General features: G+C 39.2%; 1 protein-coding gene across 5 annotated transcripts in view; it reads right to left on the reverse strand.

The window, feature by feature from the left end:
- Positions 1–1,140: 1,140 nt before the first annotated feature.
- Positions 1,141–20,792, reverse strand: part of Pnut (septin 7-like protein pnut) — a 55,944-nt gene continuing 36,292 nt past the window's right edge. The window contains exons 4-11 of one of the 5 annotated variants that reach the window (XM_076428328.1): positions 18,540–18,747; positions 17,917–18,169; positions 17,603–17,792; positions 17,049–17,214; positions 16,307–16,348; positions 14,427–14,562; positions 13,777–13,940; positions 1,141–7,756 (exon numbers count right to left, since the gene is read on the reverse strand). In XM_076428328.1, the coding sequence (XP_076284443.1) occupies positions 7,708–7,756; positions 13,777–13,940; positions 14,427–14,562; positions 16,307–16,348; positions 17,049–17,214; positions 17,603–17,792; positions 17,917–18,169; positions 18,540–18,747 (1,208 nt within the window). In that variant the 3' untranslated portion in view covers positions 1,141–7,707. The other 4 variants (XM_076428326.1, XM_076428331.1, XM_076428330.1 and 1 more) reach the window with 4 other exon arrangements.

Consider the following 20,792-nt stretch of genomic DNA (forward strand, 5'->3'; position numbering starts at 1 on the left):
GTATCTCAGAATTAGCATCGGGCATAAATAATTCAGCAGAACTGCGGACGTGAAAAATCATTTTTGTTATATATTTTGCTTTGCATCTGAATCGGCCGATGTCAAGCTCTTATTTCGTGAGAGCATCTGTGTCAAAGTGCGATGCTTCGAGCGGAGATCGCGTCTCGTTCGGAATTTTTGTAAATATATAATATGGCAGGAGAAAGAGTGCGATATCATAGAAATCGAATTGCGCGCCTCGCTGTTACAAAGTAGACCAGGAGAGGTCGCAAAAAAGAAAAGAACGATAGTAAAAACGACATACATATAGCAATGCATGATTATTAAAAGATCTTCTCGTATATAATTGCAATTACTATACTGCGGATGTTTGCGCAAAATAAAAACTGTCTGAATTCATTGCGAGGCATAAAGCTGCATATAAGCATTCGTTTCTTTTCTTAATAATTTTAGAGTGGAACGGGGAAATGATACAATAATATTTTTAAATAACATAAATATATTTTCACTGTTTTGCATTTGATCTACTCATTTTTATCATAAGTGCAGAAAATCCGCTGTCTAGTAATTTATTAGGCTACACGGTTGGAAATAAATAGTTTTATTGTAATAGATTTTGAAAGGAAGATATAGCTGTCTGTAATATGAGATAGTGAATAGAACGAGTCACAGCCTTTATCTACTACACTGATTGCTTTAGGAAAGGAAATACAGTAAAGTCACGATCTAAGCACGATGGAGGTGGTCGTTCCAATTGTAAGTAAGTTCGCCTACCCCTTCCACCATGAAGCTTGAGCTGCCTCGGTTGCCGAGCAGTGTAAACATGCCACGTAATCCGATACCGGGTCGGGTATATCGGTGTAAACCACTACTAATCCAATTGCAAAACTTCTTTATTTGTCACTATTTTTTATGGGACTTTCACGAACTTGTTCGTGGCATTTTTCTGATTCGAATGACACTAAACACGATATAATTTCAACTGTATTTAGTATGCTTTTCTACGTTTGGCACGTTTAGTATCCCCTCACTATCTATGTCACAGCACAGAACCGAGAATCGACTTGGATCGCGACTTTACTGTAATATATTTTCAGGCAAAATAGCGGCGTCGTTTTTTGGGTTCAAAAACACTGGTGATCGTTTTATATATAATTTACTGAATACATAATCCTAAAGTATAATAATATACTAATCGTGATCTCATGATTATTATTAATGTTGTTGTTGTTGTTGTTGTTATTATTATTATTAATAATATTATTACAATGTGTTCTACAAGTAGCGGCGGCAGCTTCGTTTTCGTCTCTGGCACGGCAAAATATAGTTTGTTCTTCCTTTTTTTGTCTTTTATCTACTTTTTCGCCTGAATTTTCCGTGATTCACGCACGCGCGTAATTTCGAGAGAGAGAGGAAAAGTATTCGTGTACCACCTACCTTCGCGTACGAATACTTTTCTCCCGACACGTGCGATCGATGATCGTGAATGCCGTTCTGTTCAATGTGATCCCGACGATTATCCTATAGAAATATCGTTAGTGTCACTGAGTAAAGTACAACATACAATAATCGATACAGTTCCGTTTCGTCGATCCCCGGAATCTTAATAGCTACATTGATCGTGACGGAACACCGAAACGCGTATTTAAAGAGCATCGTTTCGTAATGGGTTGCATACACTCGGATGTTAAAAAGAAAGGTAAACAATTTAATCTAAAAATATATTTCAGCCGGTCCAAGAATATATCACATAAATTACAGAGTCGCAAATAACGTTCGAATTCGCTAAAATTAGACTTGTCCATTGAACTGTTCGAAGTTCGAGAAGTGAAATAGTTCGTTTAAATTTTTTTAGCACCAATGTCAATGTACCCGATATGTTTATTGAACGAAGCGTACAGAAACAACTGTGTATTTTTTAATAGCAACAAATAAAAAATATAATTTGATAAGTCTTAATCCTAATTTCTAACGCGCCTAGGTGTATGCAACCCTTCCAGCGTACGCGTAGGGACCACTGACAAGTTTCAACACTTTGATGGCCGCTGTCACGTGGGCATGACGATGTCTAACGAAATAAATATTTGTCCCGGCAAAAATTAATGTATATCGTAAAAGAATGATAAGATCTTTGCGCGAGGCGGCGTCAAAGTGTTATGACACTGTTTCAACGATCGGATAAGCACTATAGCCTTCGTCGTCTCGTCGAAATGGTATTAGGTCGCCTAATAACCTGCATATTCTCGCTGGGACTACCAGAGCAATTCAAAGCTGCAATTAAATGAATCAGAATGCTCGATTTATCGGACAGGTGGGACCTCGAAAAGCGAGGCGATCGCTTCTGAAAATGCTTGTCAACTTTGACTGCTCGGGGCTTCCAGTGTTAATATCAACGGCCTCATCTACGTTGGGGTACAAGATCCGATGTACATCTGAAGATACAGGTACAGTGAGAAGAATCTACTCGGACCCATTATGCAATTGTATGTTCGGCGAGGAGTACCTTTTATTTGAAAGTATTAAAAAATCCTCGAGATTTTTCTCCTTCTAAAATTAATTTCAGAGTTGCTACAGGTTCTTCTGATTCCGCTTACGACCACAATGGACGACAACTCACTGTACCGTTACCTGCAGCTACATCTTGAACCAAAGTAGGATTCAAGTATTCTATCACGCAATCTCCTCGTTTGTCTCCGTGTTCCTCGACACTTCGACTGACGGATTATCGTCCGTAAAATAACGGAGGTGTTAATCCTCCACTATTTCTCGAATCTCACGAATCTTAACTAAAACGATTTGAAGTCTTGCCGCGAAGATTGCTAAACCCAGACCAGAAATCCTGCAATCGGTGAAGGGACGGTGAAGTGTGGCAGACAACCTTCAATCCTTTCACAGTGGAACAAAAAGTCGATAGAAATGTATCTCGCCGAGACTGGGTCACGATCCCAGAAGAATAAAAGAAATATCTCTCGTATCTTACAAATTTAATAAGTACCTTTGTTCGATTCATCACCCTTCGATAATTTCCAAACAAGATTACGCCCCAAACTTCCGGGTCTAAGTTAACCCTTAAATGCATTGTGTGTTGCCGTTTGGCTACACATTCTGTTCTGGCTCTACATTCACTGCAGGAACGTTTGGATGCTTTGTAGGCTACAATTTGTAGCCACAAGGCAACAAACCGCTCACATGTATTTGTATATGGTGCGCGCCATAGATTTTCTATCCTCAAATACGGCAACATATGATAATTTTGTAATAAAAAATATTTTCACAAAGATGTGATTGTTTTCCTTATTTTTCCCTTAATATACACTCTTTTTTTAGTAATGTTTGATAAGTAGAAAGACTGTAAACAAAACATCGTGCATTTAAGGGTTAATAAGAACGAACGTCACGTGTATAATACAGTTTCGGTAATACTCCTCGACGATAGAGGTGCTATCTAAACAACAGCCAGTGATGCATCCAGTTAGCGCGTTGAACTTTTACGTTGGACTACACGGCAAATTAGAGGACAAACCTGTGAAAGGGCTCGAAATTGTTATCCATCAGGAAAAGCCACCTTTCTTTTTCTTTTAGACGTGCGGTGTGGATCTAATTGCCGTTTCAGGTAAAAAAGCTCCGGATAGACTGCTTCCGGGAAACGAAATTTCTACATGAAGAATGAGAACGGGCGATCTGTGTGCGTTTGGCGCGTGTCTGGACGAATATACATAGCGTGGCCCACCTGCCACGCACACCTGCCACGACTCCATAATCGCTTATTAATTAAAAAATTGCTAGAAATAATTCCGTCGATGTCCTCTTTAGAAACAAGTAGAAGCAAAGTCTTCTGTATGAAGTTTACAATTTTTTAAGCAATATATAGACACGAAGTTCGCAGGTGTGCGTAACGGGCAGGCTACCCTGTATATGGTAGCTTCTTGAAAAGCCTTGGACTTCGACGAATCGAGCTTAACATTATCAGTGCAGAGTAACCCGAAAGATCGTTCGATCGTGAAATCTCGTGAAATGTTCGTTTTGCAAAAAATTCGCTTGTCCAGCTGACACGAGATTTAACTAGAAAACTGCGTACAAAATAGGAATGTAACACGTGGGACTCGCCCCTGAAGGGATTTCGGGGGCCCGAGGTTGCATGGAGAACCGCGTGTGGATCTTACTTTACAATTAACTGAATGGCTTCACGTACTAGCTTTAGAAAATGCTTCTCCGTTTTCGTCTTGGCACACGAGTAATTCAATTAGCTTAGAGTACAGAACCAAGAGTGGGCAAACTAATCTCGAATCGCCATTGGCCAGGGGACTGCCAACGAAAATATTCAAATGCATTGGTTAGAAAAATTACAGGAGATCTGTACCGTTGATTTGCCCATTCTTGTTGCGAATACCGACACGTATACGCGAACGGATTCGGGACAGCTCCCTTACTCGTCAACCGGTTTGAATTAATTAGCTCATTCGATTATCTTATTTGTATATATCTCCAAATACAATCACCTCAGATTTACCGCAACACCTTTAAGTCATCAATGAATGTATTATTTTTAATTACTGTCGTAAATGTTTTTGTATTTTAAAATAATCTAGCAAAAAGACATTGATTGCAGATTTTAGATTCGCAATCTTGCATAAAAACAGTCAGATTGTTCGACACGATTGCGACTGCTTTTGTTTTGTATAAACATGACTTTGGGACTTGTTGACGTAGGTGTGCATTCGTTTGAGATAAGTCGATATAGAACTTATTTGTTTCCGAATGTTCATATACCGTTCTCGATGGTACAAAAGTCGTGCCGGTTAACAAGATGACCTGTCGCGTATCATTCGATTGTTATTTAAACGGTCGGATGTCACCGTTATCAAACGATCATTGATAATCGCGTCGTTTGTCACGGTGAGAACGAAACGAAACAGTTTGACAGAGAGCTGTCCTGAACCCAGACGAAGAATCACACTTACGATTTATTTATACAATTTCATCTTAACGATTTTGCGTTTTCCTTGCTATCGATACAACTTAAATTTACACGAATCGGGCTTATCCTTAAGGTCTCTTCGATTCATTTATACATAAATATATATTCATATGTATATATATATATGGCCACTGCATTTTTTTTTTATAATCACATTCAACCCTCCGTCGCGAAACGACGTTGAACGAAAAGAAAATGGCGGGTAGATTTGATCGCGAGCGATATATTCCATCTCTGTCATACTATCTTTGGCAAAAGATCGATCAAAATTGACTTCTAATCGCTGTAGATCATCGACGATAATTATTCTGTATTTTATAATTATTCGAAGACGTTATCTACACGAAGACAATGATTTCTTTCGATTTTTATTACTAAACTGCGGAAGATAATTCATCGAACAAGCTCAAGTAAACTGAAGTTGAATTCTACTTTCTTAATGAGCGGTTTCCATAAATCGGAAAAACAAAACTGAATGAAATTTTTCATTTTGTAATTTATTGAGAGCATATACGTGTCCCAAAAATGTTGTAGCTCCAGGGATCACTCCTTTCAAAGAGGTACAACATTTTTGGGGCAACCTGTATATACGCATGAAGTTCCGCAGTTTATTAACCACTATTACAGAAAACATTTTCCACGTCCAATGAGAGAATCACTTTCGTTTGAAGATTGGAATTTTCAGTACTTGTTGCCGGCGACAGTAATCAGGATGATTTCGATATCGCCAAGCTCGATAACGGATCCGTCGTGATCATTAAAAAATGCATACCGAGCTGGGGAAGATTAGCGATCAGTGGCGAAATAATTCTTTGTACAATTTGTTGTTCCTTAGGACAAGTATTACGCTTACGGTCGCACTATTATCTTAAACGATACGAAATGATATTTAAACATCGATGCGATTCGTTTATCCTACACCTAGACACAGAGACTTTTGTACGCCTATATTTAGGTCGACGATGTATCGCACGTTATCCCCCCCCCCCTCGAGTGTACGGACCATTGCGGAGAGATTACCCGGTGTGAAATGATTTCGGCATCGACATACTCGAACTCATGCCCACCTGGATTTGTTACTCTGATTATGTATGGTACACACGATTGCACAAGAGCGATCAACACTGTCCCATCGAACTTTTCGTCGTCATTTCAAACCCCTTGTACTACGATTTATTTTACGATTACAATGATTCGAATTCCTTCGACGTTTACAATTTACCACGAAAAGAAAATTTATATTTATATGTATGCCCACGTATTCTCCAATGGCTGCATACTGACTACAATAAAATAGAATTTCATTCCAATTTAACCCTTAAATGCATTCTGTTCTGGCTCCACATTCATTGCAGGAACGTTCGGATGCTTTTTACGCATTGTAGGCTGCGATTTGTAACCACAAGGCAACAAACCGCTCGCGCCATTCATGTGTCGTAGATTTTCTAACCTCAAATACGGCAACATATGATAATTTTGTAATAAAAAATATTTTCACAAAGATGTGATTTTTTCCCTTATTTTCCCTTAATATACATTTTTTTTAGTAATGCTTGATAAATAGAAACTGTAAACAAAATATCGTGCATTTAAGGGTTAAAGAGAATTAATAATTTACGTATTTAGCAGATTCTGTTGAAGTTTTTCTCAGCAAAATACGTGACTTTATGCAAAATAAAACTTTCCTGTTTACTTGTTGATATATTTTATCGATTTTTGTCGTCGATCTAAGAAATCCACGGTCTAGCAATTGTTCATTCTTTGAAAGTGTTCATCACATTTTTAAGAACATTTTAGTCCAGTCAGCAAGGTATCATTTTATTTAATCGAAAGTGAAGATGGGCTGTTGGAAAATGATTGTTGACCACCCTTGCTAAACAAAACCACGTCCGTTGAAGTTATGTCTACATTTTGTACAATATCATAGTTCGAATTATGCTAGTGTGATTTGTTGAGTAGTAATAGTAGGAAGCGCGAAGAAGCACAGGCGAACACGATAGAAGAAACACTCTTTCACATCTCACTCCTGAAAGCATAAACGCGTTATGCTTAGGGAAACGAGGAAGCGGTACAAACGTGGGAGCGATATACACAGTATATTCGTCGACTGTGTGAGTGTGTGTTTTTACGCAACACATATTCATTCTATTCGTCAACGGGCCGTCTGAACTACACTCGACAATTTTCCGACGTCTCGCGGATGACCAAAACAGAAATCAATTTCCCAATTTATCTTCGAACACCCTGAAATGCAATCTGAAAAATTGGTGCACCAGTTGCAACTTTGTGCAGGGATTTTCAATAAAATTGCCTAGTGTTTCCTGTAGATGGTGCATTTTTGTGGCATGAAAAAGAATTTATTTTTAGGCTCCGCAGAATTTGCTTCAGAAAAAACGCTGCTATATCTATAATTTGATGAACACGTTAATCAAATTTACAGAAAATATAGATGGAAGTATGTAGTTTACGATGCACATAATGACTGTTCGATTTGGAAAAAAATTCAAGACCTCCAGCGTTAAATCATTCAGCATGCATTTGAATTTTTCTTTCTCTCGACTATATAGTGGAAAAATCGAACGCGGTTACGATTGCGGTGCAGTTCACAGGACGGTCGACGAATCTTTAACTTATTTTTAGGTGGACGACAACATCTCTTCATGTACGATCAGCCCGGTCGATTACACGGGGAGAAGGAATCTGTTCACGTCACCTTTCTGCAGTCGGATTTAGAAGAGTCCTTTCTTCTTGTTCTTCTTGTCCTTGCCGTCGACGGCCCTGGAAAAAAGGAAACTGCATGTAGAACGGGACACTGACTGCCGAGAGATCGGATGGCAGCGTCACTTACAGTGTTAACGTAATTAGTCGCAGTTTTATCTATATTTTTAACTGCCATAGGGGTTGCACACCTTTCTTTCTTTCTCTTTCTCTAACAAAGAATACTGATGTGCTTTCCTGTTCACACACTATATTAACTCGGTCGTTTCAATTGCAAAAACGACCGTGCCGATTGAATGTAAAATTCGACATTGAACGCACGTGGGTTACTCGGATCGGTTCTAAAATAACAAACGACTCGAATCGCGTCATTATGCATTGCATATAGGACGAGGTAGTTACGCGAGACTTATCGTTCTCGCATTGATAAGCTACAGAAAAACATGGGTGGAATTGTGCACTCAAGTTCACGATAGTGTTGAACAGCAATCAAGAGGGCAAAATATACAGATCTAGTCATGCCAACAAAATCATGCTTCCAGATATGTACGATTCCATGGCCGACTTATCGATTGCATCGAAGCCACATGCTCCTGTCTCGCTTGTCTGTTAATTACTAGACTGTTAACTTTATGCAAAATCATATTTCGATGTTGACCCTCAGCACTCGAGCAGCGACTCTAAACTGCCACTAAAAATTGTTATGATGCATAAAATGAATAAAATCATATTGAGTGGAAACATTCTAGGTCGGAAGAAATGTTTGGTCTTTGAGTTAACATAGTTCCGAGCGCAAAACGTGTATTGCACATGTGAAGAACGTGAGAATTGGTCAGAAATAATATTAGCCTTGACGATGACATACAATGATTGGTTGTCTCTAGTCTTACGCATTACAATGTATACAAATTTTTCGACTAATGAGATGCAAAGTTCTTGTATGTTTGTCCTTTCTGTTGAAAACAGAATATTGTGTAAATTTGGTGCCGCGGGATTCATTCGATAAAAATGTGAATTTGCATAAAGTTCAGGGGTCGATGAATTATTGAAGCGATGCGGCGCACTTCGGAACAGTTTTACATAACGAACGAGGCGTTTTATGGTCTAGCTTCAGACACAACTCTCGAACAGAAATAACGCACGGAATTATTGTACCGTTCGGTGATTAATAATGTTAAACGCAGGAGTACAAAGGATGCAACGTTAGAAAATGTCGGAGAGTCGTTGTGCTCTTTTTCTCTGTGTACTGTCGACCAGGAATTCTTTTTTGTTAGACGATTCATCTATTATAGGGACTTGTGGACGGTGTTTTTTTAATATGTGATGCCCATTTCGGCAGTGTGACCTCTTGTTCGACCTTGTTTCGCGAATGTGGGCATTTTTGTATCGAAACAATTTCGCACCTTTGATCCGTTCCTCATTTTTTAAACATTATTCGTTCCTCGAAGAATATGATGAAGAGACACACAAAATACAATTTTCAATTAAGTATACACTTCTTTGAAAATGGAAAACTGCAATGAGTCAGTGCAAAAGTTCGTGCCCGATGCCTTGTTGTATCTTAACACGAAATGGAAATCTTTGAAAGGTCAAGAGTCTAGATCCTTTGGATCTAGCAGACTAAGATTGGTCCAGCGGCCCCATCCACAATTCTTATTGATATTGTGTGGAAAACAATGGTTTTAGGTTGGAAGATAACCCCTAAAATTTTAAATCGCTAACCCTTCGTATAAGGATGATATGAGGGTAAATACCCTTAACTGTATCATTTTTTTTCTCGGTTGTTAATTAAGATATTCAGATAAAAAAAAACGAAAATACTCGAACTTACCTCCTTCATATCATACATTTTTTTCACCATTGTGATCAAATTATTAAGGGTAGAAAAAAATAATTTAATTTGATATGAAGAAGGTAAGTTTGAGTATTATATCATCCTTATACGAAGGGTTAGCGACTTAAAATTTTAGGGGGTTATCTTTCAACCTAAAACCATTGTTTTCCACACAATATCAATTAAAATTTTTCCTATGATCGTACGCAATCATCAAGTACAAAAGAGATGGTTACAATTCGGGAACGAGGTCATTTTTTCTCGTTGTTTCTGCGACTATAGTCCGCCGGTGAAATCGGTGTCACATGTTAACAAAACACCGTAGCATTCGTCTGCATAAATTTCTTCCAAACGAGATCAAATATATTCCAGTATCTCCAGAGTGCAAGGGGTCCAGTAAACGATAGAGAAGAAGAATAAAAGTGCAGCGACGAATGAGCTGGTCCTCGTTGTTGAATATTGAACAGGTAAAAAGCAATGGCGCGACAACGCGTCCCCGACATTGTGGTTCCGTGGATCACGGTAGTGAGCATTGCAGATAGGCTAAAAATGAGGACGAAAATGGTTAGTAAAATATTTTAGGAAAGCATTACGTTTATTTGCGAAAAAGATTCAATGTTTTTGTCAATTAACAATGTATAATAAAAAAAAGTCGTTCTCGCGAGCATTCGTTCACCGTCGGCCGGCGTGTTACTTGCCGGCTGTGGCTCTTTTTTTCGACTTTTTCACCACCCTTTGTCAAGCTGTCTGTGTCGCGTGGTTATCAATTTTCGAGCAACAAAAATTGCATATGCGAGTCATGGGTATAATAATCGTTATCATACACGTCGTACGCATGCGAGCAGAACACTTGGAATGTATACGATTAACAAACGGCGAGAAAAAAAAGACGCTATATAGATGTATATGGAAAACGAAAATGTGTAGACAGCTTGCTCAAAGTTTACATAATTAGCTCTCACTCTCTTTTTCTCTCTTTCGCTCATTCTCTCTCTCACTCTCTCCTACAAACGTGTTCTCTCTTGTTAAGTGTTACTCGGGCTCAATACAGAAGACGGTTATGTGTTTCTTTCTCTTTTTTCGTTTGTTAACGAGCGTAAACGCAAAATAGTTGCAGTGAATATAAAAAACAGTGACATTCATAGGAGTACAAACGGTCGTCCGCGTCTCTTACATAAAGTTTATCAAACTTTTGTGCCAAAAATACGCCCCCTCTAAATATATGTCTATATAGGGCTAACGTAAGTATACTATCAAAATTCCCTTTTCTTTTCTCTTTCTGTTTTTCGTTCTCTCTCCTCTTCGATATGAAACTTGCTCCACAGCTTTTCGTTTTTATCTATCTAAAGGTTCAGCTTCTCTCACGCAAAAAGCACAAAGTCTATTGATCCTCCTTCCGGCTCGTTTCGTACATAAAAATCTTGTCAACTATATAGGATTATATTAGTCGCTGCAAAAAGATCTCTCGTCTGCGTTCAGTTCTTGAACGATTCGACGATCGTCGGTACAATAGCTGCACTTATCACCCTCGAGCGAGGGTGTACGTTCGACAGTGTTCAAGCACGTTCGATGAGCCTCTTCCCGAAAGAAAATGAAAAGGGGTCAGAAGTGTCTACTTTCGTTGCTTAAATCAAATCTCAAATTAGTGGGTTGGTGCACGCGTAATGTCCAATTTTGAAATGCGAATGTAAAACGAAGCCTTTCGATGTAGAAATACCATTATTCGTAATATTAACTCCACTGGAAAGTACTGTTTTCTATGACTTCTACACACTTAAAGCTACAGTTTAATAAAAGAAAATATTTTCTAAACAGATTACTACGAAAGCTAACTCCAACCGCTTCAAGAAATAAACAATTTTCATCGAAAATCACTGTGGAAACAGTCTTGAAAAGATACGTCTCACACAAATTCGCTGCCACATCGTCAATGCTATCAACGTTTCAATTAAATTTACAAAATTTATAGACAAAAGTACACGGTTCGAATTGTGTATATTAATTTCTCGATTTAATTCAATTTCGTCCGCCAGTAAAATCGACAAAGTACTGTGTGTACTTTGCCCAGCCCCTTCATAGTAGCGATGGAATCGAACGTTCGTTTGTTCAATGAAAATGTACGCAAAAAACGTTGCACGCATCGTTGGTGTTCATCGTGTCGATGATCGTAAAACAAGCCCACGCATCGAACGTATTTTCTGCGAGTATCGAGATCGAGGTTGCTCGGAATGGTTTGTTTTTTTTTGTTGGTTGTTAATGTTTTTCTGTTTTTTTGTTGTTGTTTGGTTCTTTTTCTTTTTTTTCAGTCCATCGATACACAGCGGCGTTTACAGCGCATTCTGTTTTTGTAAGTAAATGTAGACAGACTCTCTACGATCTACTAAGGATGCTCGGGATGTTGTATGACAAGCTGTATCTGTGTAGGGCTGTCTTGAGGTGATTTGAAACTGGTGTGACGGCGTAGGAGACTTCCTATCCCTCGGGAACCCCTCAATGTACCCCCGCCACCGCCAGATCCCTCGGAAGACACTGATCCCGTCCTAAATTAGGGACACCCCGATATGGTATACACACAACAAACAAACAAGCGCAAGCATGACATTTACATTCGTACCTTGAAAAGCTTTCCTTCGTCTACGCACAGCGTTCTCTCGACTAGCTTCATTTGCAAACGAATCGCCCATTTATCTTATTTATTTATCTTTGCATTCATTGGCATCTCCTTCTTGTATTTTGTAACACCGAACACAATTCACAAAGCACAGTGCACGATTTACAGTACAGAGAACAATACAAATGTACAGTCGACAAAATTTGTTTTCGTGTTATGAAATTACCAAAATGGACAATCACTAGTGGTCAATAAAAAGCACGACGAACAGATTCAACACTCCCTACGGTCGCCGAAGCAAATTGTTAGTACAGTGATCGAATACTTAAATTCAGCTACAGCGAACAATGAATATAAATAGTATATTTATTGTTGAGTATGTTTAAAAGGCTTTCATCGAGAAAACACTGTGCATATCATCAACGTACGTGTTACATCGCACGAGACATTCAGTGCTAACTTTTAAAAAAGTGTTCCAAAGGACAAGCGCGTCTTCTTAACTGTGATACAATCGGAAAGGAATTATAAAATATAACAACATAAATGTATGGCAACAATCTAACATCAATGTCCACGTAAAAGATTCTTCTCTCCTCATTGTATCACATTTACCAAGACACCCTATGTTGATCGAATGATTTAATCTTCCCCATAAATAAAATGGGGGACAGTCGCAAGTGTTCTTGTGTCACGTATCTCAAGAGATCCTAATCTACGGCCCTAAAACTAACAAAGAAACTTCGACAAAATTAGTTAACAACTTTATAGAGACATTGCAGCAAGAATTTCGAATTTAGTTCAAAATTTCGACGTTGTTCTTCGCAGATGGCGCCACAAGCGTCAATTTTCAAACCGAATTTGCTCCAGACACGTGACACGAGATTTCTGGACCTGTCCCGCACTGGTTTCTCTTAAAATGGTGCAAATAACGAACAGACACGACAAACAATCTAGAAAAGTAATGTTCAATGTAGAAAAATAAAATATTCAATATAGGAAAACGATGTTTGATCTCGGCTACCGCGTTGACAGATTCGACCACTCTAATTACCACCGAATGAGACAACGTTAATGGATAACATTTACTAAATTGACTTTAACGAAGTTCTGAAAGACGGTTATGCTAAACATGCTCATTAATGATGATTAGTTGTTTCCTGCAATTATAGCAGAAGCTGTATGCCATGGATCAACGTCTACGGAACTCTGATATGCATTGAATTCTATCCAGCTGATTAGTATAGCAGCGAATCGAATTACGATATACTCTGTTTACGTTTGCAAAGCTTTTGAATTGCGAATGCTTTTATTGCACACGTGAAATATTGCACATTATAGAAAACTTCCGAAGCAAAGACTCAAGCGACTCGACAATACTTTTAACCCGTGTCAAAATTGATCTGTTTGTTATACACAGGTGGATCGTAGCGGTTTGTCCATTTACCTATAAATATATAAACAATGTATAAATGTACTACGTGTTCTTTTGGGAAATACCTTTCCACTCGTGCAGGAAGCGGCTGGTTTCTATTCTCAAATAACCGTTTCACACCGATAGAAGAATGGGCAACGTGACGAACATCGTAGTACGAACAACTATAAAGCGGACCTGTGCCGGTCACGGACAATACTCACTCTTTTGAATTGGCCTCCAGGCTGCGTCTGCGAAGCTCCTCGATACTCTGGCCGGTCTGTTGCTCCCATGATAACTTCTCAGCCTCGAATGCTCGCCTCTTCTCATCCAGCTCGCGGACCTGCTGCTCCAGGGAGCGTCTCATCTGCTCGTGCCTTCTTTGCAACTGGAAAAATATTTTTTTTCCTTAGTTAATACCCAGCTACGTCGACAAAAGTTGAAAGGACGCTAGGAAAACTAGGAACTACAGAGTGGCTGAAAAGTTCCCGGAATTTTTTAAAGCATTTCAGCAGCATAAAAATAATCCACACATCGTCCGGAATTTTAGAAAGCGGGTCCGTAAATGTATCGAATCGAAAGGAGGCAATTTCGAACATTTGTTGTAAATGTTTCTGGTTCATTTCATTGTTAATGAAGTAATAAAACTTATTATTCGGTCAAGTGTGTGGATTCATTCGTTTGTGCGGTATTTTTATGTTGCTGAAATTCTTTAAAAAATTCCGGGAACTTTTCAGCCACCCCTGTAGATCTGTTGATCTGTGTACATGAAGAAAGCAGTCTCTGAACTAACTGGTCATGCTTAAGAAAAATGATCTTTTTGATTTCAACTTGTATAAATGTTTATGTAGTTGCAAGATCACTGGATACATACATCTGCTTCGGAGTCCTTAAGCTTCTGCTTCTTCTCTCTAACTTTCATCTCGAACACCTGTTCCATGTCAATCTCCATCTTCTTCATTTTATTTTCGTGCTCCCTCTTCTCCTCCTCCAATTGTGCCAACGGGTTCCTATAAAATAGACGAGAATAACTTCAATTAAGGTAACTGTACATCAAAGAATCAAATTATCGAAGCCCCGTTCTTCTTCTCATCTATCTTTCTGGTTTGTGTTTGTGTTCTTTGAAATCTATCTACACGGGAAGGGGGGAAAACAGAATTTCCTTTTTTTTTGGATGGGTACGAGTACTCGTTGATTAAAAAGGAATATAGTTTCCTTTATAATATAAAGTGGTATAATATAAAACGTGAAAAAATATACAAATATTTTTTTCATCTGTTATTTCCATTCAGGGGGTGAAAATGAACTTGAACTGTACAATATTCTCTCTTCTCGAGGGTGATTTCCACCCCCTAAATGAGCACCAGAGCAGAAACTTTTTTTACAGCATTTCAGTACCCATAAACTGATTCAGAAAAATCTGCAATCTGGTGATCGATAGTTGTAAAAAGGAATAGATGTTAAATATTTTTTCGAGTTTCATACTACACTGAAGTATCGTTAAAATTGGGCCACAGGGTACCCCAGAAAAGTCTGTTCTAGAAAGCAAGCAGAATCAGTATGGGTTCATTCCATGCCAAATCGATCACTTTTTGCAGGCACCATCGACGATTTTGTTCTAAATGAAATATGTTGTAGTCCATGTGAAATTAGGGGGGGGGGGGGGGGTTAAGTCATCACTTTGCCGGTTTCGAATTTTTTTAGAAATCGCAGGCCCCCAAAGTTTTCAATTTTTGCCGATTTTGGCGAAAATCACTCACTTAAGAATTTTTGTCTCAGGAACTGTTTGTCCGATTGAGCAACATTTTTTTGTTTTATTCGGAAAGGATTGGGCTATTACAAAATAATTTTTTCAACCTCGAAAATCAACTTTATAATGGCGAAAAATTTAAACAAATTCTTTCTTTACGTTTTTTTCGATGAGGGGCCAGAGTGATTTAAATTTTGAAAAAAATATGGCTATATTCCTTGAAGTTTGCCCTTTAGAATGCACCCTTGAAAAAGATGGAGCCATAAAAATTGGGGTCACAATAAGTTGGTAAAGGCCGCCATCTACCCCCGTTTCAGGTATGACCCCCTCATCGGAAAAAAAGAATTTGTTTAAATTTTTCGACATTATAAAGTTGATTTTCGAGGTTGAAAAAATTATTTTGTAATAGCCCAGTCCTTTCCGAATAAAACAAAAAAAATGTAACTCAATCGGACAAACAGATCCCGAGATAAAAATTCGTAAGCGATGCCCGTTTTCGCCGAAATGGGCAAAAATTGAAAACTTGGAAGGCCTGCCATTTCTAAAAAAATTCGAAACCGACAAAATGATGACTTAAACCCCCCCTAATTTCACATGGACTACAACATATTTCATTTAGAACAAAATCCACGAAGGTGTCTGCAAAAAGTGATCGATTTGGCATGGAATGACCCTATGGTATACCTAATGACGCTGACTATAGGTAGCAACATGATGTTAAACCGAAAATGACAAAGTTTCATGAAAAATATTTTCTAATGCAATCTACTTACAGAAACTAAATGCTTGACTTTAGAGGGTTCACTGCCACCGTTGATCTATCCTGAACGGAATGCACACAACATCGTATAGCTAATTAATTAATTAATTGATGGAGTGAACCCCCCTTCAACTAAATACACCTATAGACACTATATGTATAGTACGCAGTAAATGGAAACTGGACAAGGCTTGTGCACACAAAACTATATTACACGATACCCTGGCCTTATTGAAAGACTTACCACACTGTCATGAAACTGTTCATCACTCCTGGGGGGCACAAACTAACCAATAAGAAACCAGCATTAAAATTCAAGTAGAGGATGTACACCATTGGAAATATGTGTTTTCAGGAGCACTTTCCTCTCTAGCTTATTTTCTATGAACGCGCGCCTTAAACCAGGCCGCTAATTATTATTATTATTCGACAATCTCATATCTTACTCTTGGTCTGTATACAATATTCTCTTAATAGTTTGCATGCACAAGCTTTTCGAAATTTTTACACAGTAAAAACGAAAAAACAAGCTACAAGCATTTTGTCAAACGTTTTGCGCTAAAAAGGAAAAGTAAACTGATGTGATCGACCTATTACAGGATCGTAGTGTTATATTCACCATATATTGTACTGTTCTGTATTATATTGATCGACCTGTATTCGCTGACCTGAACGCGCACTTTCAATTTCAAAAATAAACTGGACGGTATCTCCGAAGTCGGTTTCGTTTTCGATGAACCTGCAGAACGGCTGCCCACCCTCCGATTTCGATGATTTTTGGATACGTTGTAGAAATTGATATTTTGAAGGACTTTTTCCTTTACTGTTCACAGGAGAAAGTTGTTCAAAATGTTCGGATCCATAACATATCCAAAAATTAACGAAATTGAAGGGTGTGTAGCTGTTCTGCAGGCTCACCTCGTTCTCTAGTCGAAGTATGTAATGTTCTCATTCTGGATGGGGCTTGAATATTGTGCACAGCTTACCTATTTGAGACTTTCGTCGGCTTTCCATCAACGCCGATGCCTGCCAACGTGCGACACCGGAAGTTCTCGTAGTGCACGTTGTTCGTCACGTCTTTCAAGTCCTGTAGATGCGTTCTGATTACCATATTCCGAAGGGCGATGAAATCGCAGTGCTCCAAATTCTCCACTGTCGAATGAAAAAGGACGTGAGTTGCATCAAACCTCAGAATAATCAATAATGTGCTCCAACAAGGTAACATAGTTGCGTGACTTCCACAGATTTGCATGAAACTTCGCTCGAAAGCTGTTTCTACTAAAATTATAATCTCTTTTCGCTAGTAGTTTTGAAACGAACACAATTCTCAGGGATCTGTTTGGACATTTAGATTTCTTATTAAAGGTTACAGAGTTTTGGTATTTAAAGAGTTGTCCTAGCTTCAGTAGTTCTCAACTTTTGATAGTTCCCAGAGGAAAAAGATGAGTCAAGTATTTTCATCAAAGTTTCTTCGTAATCTGTGAATGCCAGTTCGGTATGTTCTCTAGTAAGCCAGTTTTAAATTTATTAGAGTAAGCACCTTCCGCGATTCCCCAAGGATACTTCCTTCCGCGAACTTTCCTACCGTCCTGTTCGACGACGGTATTCGCGCCCACCACCGCAAACGGGACCCTATCTCGAAGAACTTTATGCAGTTTGCTCTCCTCCTCTTCCTCGACTTCGGGAAACTCGTAGATCTTTATCTTGTGTTGTGCGATCTCGTTCAGAATCTAAACAAGTGGGAACAAACTCTTTATTTTCGCAAGATTCAAGAATCAGTCATTCCGAAAACGCAGATAGATATTTTCCATGCACAATAGTGCGTGACTACGAGAGTATACGTCACGGACATACTTGTTTCTTAAAGTGAGCACATTCGTCGGGTGTCATGGTGTCTGCCTTCGCAATGACAGGTATGATGTTCACTTTATCGTGGAGACGTTGCATGAACTCAACGTCTAATGGTTTCAAGCCGTGGCCCGAGGGCGCGACAAAGTAAAGACAGCAGTGCACCCGACTATCTGGTATCTGTCTTCTGACTACCCGGGACTCGGCATTCAGGAATTCCTCGTACTTCGACTCGATGTACTCGATTACTGGCACCCAACTGAAATTAGAATCCGTGAATACATCTCCGTAAAATCAGCTGCCAGTTACCTACCTTCCGATTTTGATGATTTTTCGATTTGTTATAAATAGACTGCCGATCTTTATACATCTGTGGCTTATAAAAATTTTCAAGAAATGCTAGAATATAAAATTCGATAGAATTTAGTCAGATTTTTATTTGTTTTGGATCTACAAAGGCTGTTACCAATGAGAACAGGATTTTATTTGGTCCCACTTTCTTAAAATTCTGTATCTACAAAATTTGAAAATTGCATACACATCCGCAGTCTAGTTTTACAAATTTCAATTTCCAAAATCGGAGGGTGAGTAGCTTTGTTGCAGGTTCATCGAGACAAGTTCCACGTTACCAATTGCTGTTGTCAACAGCGTCGCCGAAGCCTGGTGTGTCGACAACAGTCAGAGTGAGGTTCACACCGTTTTCCTTCAGCAAAACTTTGCTAGTCTCTACGGCTACAGTCTTCTTAATCCTAAGGCTGGGACCTGGGTACTCGGCGCTGTATATGTCGGCCAGGAACATTGAGTTGATCAAAGTCGATTTGCCAAGTCCTGACTCCCCTGAAAACCACACGAATAAATGTTAGTAATATCGACCACATCTTCAGCAAATGTTAATATTTTTTAATGAGAAAAATATGAGGATTGCTCGAAGATACAACCTTTCGGATGCAAACAGTTTTATCCTAAAGTATATTATTTTGTGTTTTGAAAAAAATCGTACAGATCAAGGTGCAGTTTGTGTTCAAACATGAACCATGATGTGTTTGGTGTTCGTAGAGTTTATAGCAACGGGTAGTCGTACAGTTTTTTTCAGGGCACGGTTCTAAATACCAAACGGTGTCCTGACCTTTCGGTCTGGGTACCTTGAACTGGCCAAAGTGCCGCGCCTTCTCTCTCTCTCAAGGCTAAGCACTTCAATTGCTCTATTTACGGAGAAAACGGCGCTGTTTATAACAGCGCTAATAATAGCCGCGGACCGCTTATATTCTCAAATTTCAAACTTTCATCCCGACCAACGTTCGTCGCGACAACTTTCGCGCCACTGCACTCACTGTTACCGAATAACAGTGGCGAGCCTGGAATGTTGAAACCGGAAAAACTTTTCGCCGTTCTCGCTTTCGCCAATAACAAGTGGGACGTAAAACCATCTTCTCGGAATTTATCCCTATCATCTGGCAATTCCATTCTGAACAACCTGTACTAGTCGAACTGAATGCGGATTTTATGGAGTTACTGCAAAAAGTCAACAACTGAGAATTAAAAGAGACTCTTGTACGCTTTCCGAAGAAAAGCAATGATCTTGCAATTAACGCAGCCAATTTTTATGTCGCATGAATGGAGAAAGGGTCTGGAGAGGTAGAATAGAATTTTTTTTAAAATCTTTCGATGCGTTCTGCGATGCAGGAACGGGCTAGTTATCTAGCCGGCGCACAGTGGGCGAGAAACCGATCTTTTTGGACAAAAATCTGCCGACAACTCAGTTTTTCATCGATTTAATTGGAATTTTTTTTTAAATGTTCGTGAAGGACTATACTTTGATGACGTGCTGCGCGAAAATCGTTAACTGTCACAAGAAATCAAGAATCCTTATCTACAAAACCCAATAACTCGATACTTCATCCGCCCATACCATAAAGTATTTTTTTGTCCAAAAAGTTCGGTTTTTGGGCTCACTGTGCGGCGCTTAGCGGGTTGCGAGCGCCCCAGGGGAACGCAAATGAGAGCCCCTGCTACTTGAAGACAGCCCTAATCCAGCCGGGTGAAACGGGCGAGTTCTGCACGTGTTAAGCAGATGGAAGTTCATAAGGCAATATCCTCGGTGAAATTGAAATACCAACCGGGAGAGGAACGGGGATATATCTCTTTGTCTCTCGATCTCGGGAACCTCGTCGAAGGAGGAGGGGGACAGCGAAAAAAAAAGAAGAAAACGTACACAGACATATACATACAAACCCGGCCATTGTACGTCCATTTACACAATGGACGTTAATGAAGGGAGTCGCAGGACGTCGTGCGATGCAATTCCGCCCAGCGTCCCATTCGCGAAAACGAATTCAGTTCAGTTCAGAATAAACAGAGTATACACGGCAGAAAGCCGAGTGGATGGTTTTAACCCTTGGAACCGGGGAATGTTATGGACGGCTGCGCAGCCTGTCACGCCTGGGTCCATTCAGACCCCCGCTCGTCAGCTTTTCCGGATATACTTTCTCATCAACGTTTTTAGATGGACTTTTCAACCTATTTCTCCCTTGGTCTGCCTTACAATGCTATTCGTAGCTCGAATACTGAGCGAAATGTTATAAATGAGCCCCACATTTGCTAAATTGGTCAACTTGCAAGCTAGAATGCATTCTGAAATTTACATAAAGAATCCTCTCAAGATCAGAGCAATTTTGACCGAGTTTACAGCGAAGTTACAATTTTGAACATTCTTCAAATGTTTTAAAATTCTTAACGAATACATTGGATTGATATCAAGAACGCAGACTCGTTTTGCGATCCAATACACCGTTGACTCATAACATATCAGTTGCTGTTTCTGCAGAAAATTTATTTTGCTTAGACAGGCATTCTTAATAAATTCCACGTACCGACAGTGAGAG

Source organism: Lasioglossum baleicum, chromosome 7, assembly GCF_051020765.1.
Source record: "Lasioglossum baleicum chromosome 7, iyLasBale1, whole genome shotgun sequence".
NCBI classification, from domain to species: Eukaryota; Metazoa; Arthropoda; class Insecta; order Hymenoptera; family Halictidae; genus Lasioglossum; species Lasioglossum baleicum.